Below are 8158 nucleotides of genomic sequence, written 5' to 3'. Positions count from 1 at the left end.
GGTTTTAATCATGTAGGAACATGATTTAGGGTTTAGGGTATCGAACTTTAGAGCTTCGATTTACTCATTAAGGTTTGATTTATTATCCTATGGATTTATCATAAAGATTAGGTTTTATGGTTTCATTCTTTATCAAACAATCCAAATTTGATTCATATGTTCTTAGATTTCGAATTACCTTTTAGCTTAGTTGATTGTTGAAACCGGACCACCAAAGAATGAACCTCGAGCTGGACTGGACGCTAGCTGACTGCGAACGGATTGAGGCTGAGGCCGCGAGCAGCTGATCGGGGACGCGAGCTGTTTGTTGTCGGATCGCGAACGGCTAGATCGTCTGGTGCAAACGGGACGCTTGCTGTCCGGGAACGCGAGATGTCCTGGATGGTAGCTGAGGCTGAGTTCGTCTAGGATCAGGAACGCCTTGGGCTGGAGCTGATCGGGGACGTGAGCTGGAACAAGAGACGCGATCGGATGATTACGGTTCGTCGGGTCGCGGCTAGGTTTAGGGTTTTGCGATTTTTGTTTTGGCTCAGGGTGTTTAGAGTTTCGTGCTGATAACGTGTTGTAAACTTAAGATATTGGAATCTGTAAGTTCTTGTTATATTAATCAATCATAAGGTGCCCTTATATATGGGAATTACAAAGAGATAAAAAGAAAGACATAAATATGGAAAGTGTACAAATACAAGGAAAATGAAACTAGGGTTTCGCCTTCTCTAAGTCCTCTCTCTCTCTCTCTAGGTGTTGGGCCGGTTTATGGACCGGGCCTGTTATGGACATCCATCATATGGTTTATAACATGTTTTCAAATTTTACTTTTTCAAATTAAAACTTTTTATTAAAAAAAAATTCAAATTTGTTTTTTCAAAAATATTCTTTTTCCAAATTTTGTTTTGAAATTCAAAACTTCTTTTTGAAACTATTTTTAAATTTTTTTAAAAGTATTTATTATATATTTATTCGAACCCTAAACTCCACATTCCAAATTAAAATTAAGATTACTTAAACCTTTGGTTATAAATTGAGGGTAAAAGTGGTTAAGGTAAACATGAAAAGTGGTATTATGAATGTGATATTTTTTGCAATTTCCCTTTTTCTAAATTAATATATACCAATTTATAAAAAATTTACAAATATATTTACAAATATATTTACAAATATAATTGTATAAAAAGAACTACATGAATTTAAGAAAAAAGATAAATCAATTTTAACATGATAAAAATTGTTGTTTTAATTTAAAATAATAGACATAAATTAACATATCAAAAATAAATATTTGAAATGATACAAAATATTATATGTGAAATCTCATATCTAATTAAGATAGGAACATAGTGATACATATTTTTTTATTATATATATAAATTACAAAATAACTTAAAATTTATAAACAAGAGCAAAATATATTTATCAATTATTATAATTTAATTATTACGTAAATATTTGTATCCGTGTATGAGCATGGGAGAATCACCATATAACTAAAAATAAAGAAGAAGAAACATCAGTTTTGAACTTGTAGTAGTTAACGACAATGACTAGGTTACCGCTTTGGTCATAGAAAGTGTATCTTTGTTGGAAGCCAAACTTTGTAAGCTTTTGAATTGTGTAAAATTTTGGATTAATGTGAAGAAAAATATAGATCAAATGTCTTTTGAGATTAGTGTAATTTTATACAAAATTTTGATAATGCCTCCATTGAAAATTTAAATTTGTAAATATAGTAATAATGTGTTTTAGTTTTATCACAGTTAAAAATTGTTTCTAGATCCACTACTATACACATATTTCTACAATGGCGGTGTGGGAAATTCCAAATGTAAAATAAATTATTAAATATATCTCTTTAACCATCCATCTTTAAAAGGATTACTTTAGGCATACATATGTATGAGAGACATGAGGATCCCATCAACTCGATTTGAAAGGACTGCTCAAACCTAGTGCATATGACCACGAGCCCGATGAATTGGACAGCTTTTGCTTCGGAGATTGATGTGTTACGGAGTCTATAGAATAACTTCGAGAGCGTGAACCTGCTTCATGTTTCTCGGAGAGAGAATGGTTGGACAAACCAACTTGCGAAAGAGGCTAAGATCAGAGGTTTTATCTTCTCCTATATAGATCAGACATTGTCATATAGAGGTGCTCTTCGGAGAACCGTTGGCAGCTGACAAAAAAAAACACACATCTTCAAAACTTCATCATCAGCCTCAACTGCACTCGAGGGCCAAAAACAGAGTTGAATTTTAATGGATCTGTTGCTTCCTTTTCAAGTTTCAACTTATGAACTCTAGTTTGAGCATTTTGTAGGTCGAACCAAACAAGGTATGCTTAGGTGACATAATTTTTCATTTTTTTTTGAAAAATAAATACTTCAAAAGAAGTGTATGAAATTGTATTACACCACTAATTAGTTGTATTATTCTTGCTGCTAAGTTTGGCTTATAAGAAAGAAAACTGAAGAAACAAACTGATGCAGGCTTGAATGGTCAAGCAATTGCAAGGAAATCACAGCACAAAGAATGCAAAGATTAAAGGAATACACCCACATATATAGACACATCAAGGTTTTCCACTTTTGGGTTCATCAACACACCAGATGATATCTACCAAAGGTTTTAGTGCATAAACCAGAGTACTAATACTTGCAAAGCAACCACATAACTGAACAGCTACATATAACAACCAACACTGAATAACAGAAACACTTTGCACAAAATATGAAAATATTGGTTTAAAGTTTCTCAATGCTGGGGATAGCCAGGAGGTGGGTAAGATGCATGAGGGTATCCTTGAGCCGGCGGGTAAGATGCAGGAGGGTAGCCGACAGGAGGAGGGACATGTTGATCAAAACGGGACATCTACTGAGCCGCTGGCACGCCCATTGGTTGAGATCTAAACACTCCACCTCTTTTGTCCATTTCAAGCTTGTGTTGTGTCTGCAGAGAAAGATTGGGTTTTGGTTATATATACACCTCCTAAGAAAATATAGCTTTACAAGCTAGGAAATTAATTTCTAGATTTTGTTTCCTTGTACCTGCATACACGAGCAGACCCTGCAAGAAAAATCCAAAACCGTGCGTTAAAAGTACTGGCAATGCGTAAACATTGATATATAAGAGGTTAAAGTGGACATACAAAAATTAACATAGAAAGAGTAAATACATGCATGCAGTAGACCATTTCGGCATAACAAGAAAGTATCTGAGACGCCTTAGAAAGTTCCTCACCACTAACAAAGCATGCAACACTGGAGAATATGCAAGCGACTTGGCTTAGGCATAACATAAATCCCTACAAGCGACTTGGCTTAGGCAGAACATAAATCCCTGCAAAACGCCAAGATGAGATTTGTCTTCATCTCACACATATTCATTATGTGTATACTAGAAGGAAAAGAGAGTACAATAATGCAATTGTCGCATTGTGTTGTCTGGATGTTGAATTCATCTTGCAGAAGAAAGCAAGTAGAGGCCACCGAGTTTCCGAAACAGAGGAAAACCTAAAAATTACAATTACAAGTTGATTCAAACAAACGTCAAATCATTAGAACACCAAAAATAAGAGGTCTAATTCACAGATGGAAGTCAGACCTCGGTTTAGGAAGAATATTTAGTGTATCAAAAAGTATATACTCTTTTCACATATTAGGCGTGTAGAGGAGGGTATCCACATTAACACCAACCCTAATTCTTCTATTATATAATAACCCTACAAACCTTAAGTTAAAATCATTAGCTTCTCTTTTCTTGAACTTACGGCAGTAGCTTATCTTTTGAAGGGTTTTTAGTTGATTACTAACTATCTTCTTTACGACAGTAGCTTCTACTCATTCTTTGTTTATATCATAGTTTCTTCTCCTTAAGTCAGTAAATTTTTCTTTAATATAAGTTTATTATCATGACTTGTTTATATCATACGCTCATAGCTTCTTCTCATTCCATGTTTGTATGCGTTGTAGTTGTGAATTGTGATCATGTATTGTTTCTATCATAGCTTCTTCTCCTTAATTCAGTAGCTTCTTCTTTAATGTAAGTTTATGATCATAACTTGTTTATAGTCAATAACTTCTTCTCATTCCATGTTGGTTTATGTTGTAGTGGTGATCATGTCGGACGCTGGAGCTGGCTCATCTCAAGGAGGAGGGTCTCAAGAAAAAGGATTCCAAGAAGAAGGATAACAAGTGGATCTGGGAAGGAAGTATGGAACCATTGTTGATAATAACATCAACCACTGGAAAGTTGGAATTACCTTATTTAAAAGTGTGATAACTTTTTCATCATAACTCCTATGACATTTATTCAACTTCGTGGTGATTTCCACTAGTTTATGTATCCTAATAAAACTTCTTACATCATGATTCATCATCGTTTGATTATAATGATGAAGAAGTAGTCATATTCTCAAACATGGAAAAGTGGAATCACCTGATTTGAAAATGAGAAAACTTCTTTATCATAATTCCTATGAGATTTATTCAACATTGTGGTGATTCTCCACTAGTTTCTGTAACCAATTAAGATTCTTACATCATGGTTTATCTTGGTTTGACTGGAATGATAGAAGTAGTAGCTCATTGGGGAATGCTACAAAGCCACCGAGGAGGTAATGCTGCAAAGCCACCGAGGAGGTAATGCAAAGATGATCACTTTAGGCTGTTATAATGTTCACCATCCCTCAGCTGTTTTCAATGACCGCACTATTCTTGATCACATCCACCAAAATCTTGACCATCCCTCTTTTTCTATTCATGACCAAACCGATTCCATGCACATCTCCCCTTTTTAAGGATATAACAGACCACACAGACAACAACTAAGGCCAAAGTACATTGAATGTGCAAAGTAACATTTTGTGTAAGTTTGCAAACTAAAGTACCCTAATGTGTAACCAATGGATTAATCTCATTTTTTTTTGAAACAACGAATATAACAATACTTATTAAATAATATAAAAAATAACTTAGATCTAGCACAAAGTAATGATAATATCACTCCGGAATAAATCAAGAAGGACTTCTAAAGAAGAAGATGCATTTACTGAAAAAAGAACCGCATCTTAAAGCATTAAAAGGAAGATCAGAACACTTAAGTTTTATCATACTATGACAAAGCAAAAGGGAAAACAAAGTTACTTAATCACCTTGAGCAATTGTTGGAACACACTATTTTCAAGATTAATTAACTAACTCAACAGTTAATACCCTGCGTGTGAGCAGTGTTAACAATTCCGTAGTGATGTTCTGCTTTAGCCTATTTAGGGCCCACATGCTAAATTGAAAGTAGTTTGATATCAGTTTTACTCTCTCTCTCTCTCTCTCTCTCTCTCTCTCTCTCTCTCTCTCTGATGTTTCACAGGAACATTAGGTTAAGAAAGGAGTATTTCTATATGAATAACTTGGAAGTGATAGGACCATATTATATAAACTACGGAGAACTGAATATTGTAAAGAATAAGATTAATAAGATTATACCAAAGATTAAGAAAATGATGATACAAAATATATTCTCAGACTCAAAAAAGAAAAGAAGAGAAGACACAAAATATAAAGAATCAAATATTCAAGTGGGAGAATTCTTTTTACTTACTTGTTTGTATATATGTGTCACATGAGTTAACACAATAGCTCCTTTTATACAGAAAAAATGAAGACACGTTATGTCATTATGGAGTCAACAAAACGTACCATTTAAGTGCAATAATGGAATTTGAATTCCTTAATTCATAGCTCTTGTAGGTTTCTCTTTTTAATTAAGTCATAGAGAGGTTTTTGACCAAATCAAAATCCATCAATATACTTTGTTGGGTTAATATTTTACATTTAAGTAAATACAAAAATATTTTAAGAATAAGATTTTAATATAGACTAATAGACATAAAGTCTAATTAATCAATTAAATCAATATTCAAACCCAAATACCCAAAGTGATACATTTGCTTAGTTTTTATACTTAGCCAAATATAAAGCTTTACAAGTTTTTTATATCATTCACTTTGGACCTCCATTTTTCATTCAAAACAACTCCGATTTTGACCAACAAATACACTAATTCATAGTGTTCACGGTGATGATTACATCGTGTCCAAATTCCGGTCTTTCCGGCAGACGTCTCCGTCGAAAAACCCATTGAAAAAATGGTAAGTATACATTGATTCCTTTGAAACTCTCTTGTCAATGTCTTTATGGTTTGTGTTTGCAGAATGGTTATATATATTTCTCTAATAAATTATGTGGTGCAAGCAGTTCCACAGAGTCATATTGATAATGAATATGCAAATGCAACAGAAAAAGATGCCAAGATTTTTTTGACCATATCTAGAGATCTTAGTGCTCCACTTACGGGATTCGTCAAGGTACGTATATCAAGTTTAGTTTTGGTCCATTTATATTGTATAGATATCAACATTATTGTGAAGTTCCGTATTAATTTTACTATGTTTCGGATAGTGATTTGTGCGTGTTGTGATTGATTGGTTTATTAACTTTATGCGTGGAATCTTTTTGCAGGAGTTGAAGAGTGTATTTCCTAACACCAGGAGAATGAATCGTGGTAGTCAGGTATGTGCCTTTTCTCTGTCTTGTGTACTTTACCATCTTATAGAATCTAGTTTTGTTTTCCAGTTGGTCACTGCTTGTGGTTTCTTTCTCATATTTGTCGTTAAGTTAACCTATAATGGTTTTAGCTCCTTTTGGACCATTTTGTTTCCTGGCTGTAACTATCACATCATACCTTTACTTACATCAGATCACGTTCCAGTTATGCGTACCATAATTAGGTTCAAAGATTGGAACGTGTAGATTGCTTAAGTCTATTGAAGTTTGAGAGTAACTTGTAGTGACTTTTATGCAACGCAATACCCATTTATATACTTACTTGTTTCTTTGTCAGGTCGTTTCGGAGATTATTGAAACTGCATGGTCGCATGCTTATACTGAAGTGATATTTGTTACTAAGAACCGTGGTAAGCCTGAGCAATATCCTCATGTCATTTTTGACAACTTTACAAGTCATGTTTATTCTCTAAAACAGATTCACTTCCTTCTTTACTGCAATTCAAACGAGTTCTACTCTGTTTGTTTGTTTTCCGTTTATAATGTAATACATGTTGATTTTCTTTTTTCTTTTGGGCAGATGGGTAAAAGAGTTGCGAGCATGTTAAAACACATGTTCCCAGTGGATGCAAGATGTATAATTACTAATAAATCTGATTATATTTCTTTCAGGTACAAGTTTTTGTTTCCCAAGATATATGTGTTTGTTTGTTTTCTGTTTGTTAAACTTTCTTTGAAAATGATTGTGGGCATATTTGTAGGAATCATGTGTATGATAAAGGAGAAGGAGGCCCAAAATCGATAGAGCTAAAAGAAGACGGTCCTCGGTTTGAGTTGCGGGTCTACCAGGTATTATGCATTATTTGGTTTATTTTGGCTCGAGTCTTCATAACTGACCTGAAACAGATGAACATTTTTTTTTGATTCGATTTGGTTTGACAAAAAGATTGGTTTGCTAAATTGTATTTTGAAAATGTATTATACCGTTCTGTTTGATTATGTATATGTGGCAGAATGAATCAAGTACCTTAATATGAAAGCTGTTTTTTGGTGATGCGATTTTTGTTTGTTTGGCAGGTGGAACAATGGAACTAGAGGAAGCAGAGATGGAATGGGTTTCTTGGACAACACTTGAGAAGTCTTTGACAAACTATGTTTTAACTCTGTGTTGATAGTGAAAAATTGATTCTCGGATGATTAAAATTAGCATTGTTATGAAAATAAAGGGAAAATCTATATCTTTATTAGACAATAATAAGCCTTTTATATAGGGAATTACATAAGTATAAAACCCTAATACAATATGGGTTAGGAAATACAAAGACATAAGAATATTGACCTTCGAATATGGGCTTCCACCAGACCTTGGTTTATAACACTCCCCCTTGGAAGACCATCTCCGAAGTGGTTTGTAATATGCTTTGGATGTTACCTTATTAAAACTTTTCCAGGAAAACTCAATGGGATAAAACCATGGTGGAGGAAAAAGAGTACAACACGTATTACTCCCCCTGTTGAGTACATCTCTGGATGTCAATAACGCCTTAGTAATTAGATCCACCAAATCTTCGCTTGAGTGAACTTGGACGGACAAACAAC

At 33.9% G+C, this 8158-nt stretch overlaps 1 protein-coding gene across 1 annotated transcript; it reads left to right on the top strand.

The window, feature by feature from the left end:
* The first annotated feature begins 4538 nt into the window (after nucleotides 1-4538).
* Nucleotides 4539-7731, top strand: LOC106338448 (brix domain-containing protein ZK795.3-like). The gene is made up of 7 exons (XM_013777421.1): nucleotides 4539-4636; nucleotides 6207-6360; nucleotides 6515-6565; nucleotides 6897-7019; nucleotides 7140-7231; nucleotides 7321-7415; nucleotides 7637-7731. The coding sequence occupies exons 1-7, from the start codon at nucleotides 4539-4541 to the stop codon at nucleotides 7729-7731; spliced, it is 708 nt and encodes a 235-aa protein (XP_013632875.1).
* Nucleotides 7732-8158: the final 427 nt, after the last annotated feature.

The sequence above is a fragment of the Brassica oleracea genome, chromosome C4 (assembly GCF_000695525.1).
Source record: "Brassica oleracea var. oleracea cultivar TO1000 chromosome C4, BOL, whole genome shotgun sequence".
NCBI classification, from domain to species: domain Eukaryota; kingdom Viridiplantae; phylum Streptophyta; class Magnoliopsida; order Brassicales; family Brassicaceae; genus Brassica; species Brassica oleracea.
The sequence above is the reverse complement of the archived record's forward strand: the minus strand, read 5'-3'. Positions and strand labels throughout refer to the sequence as shown.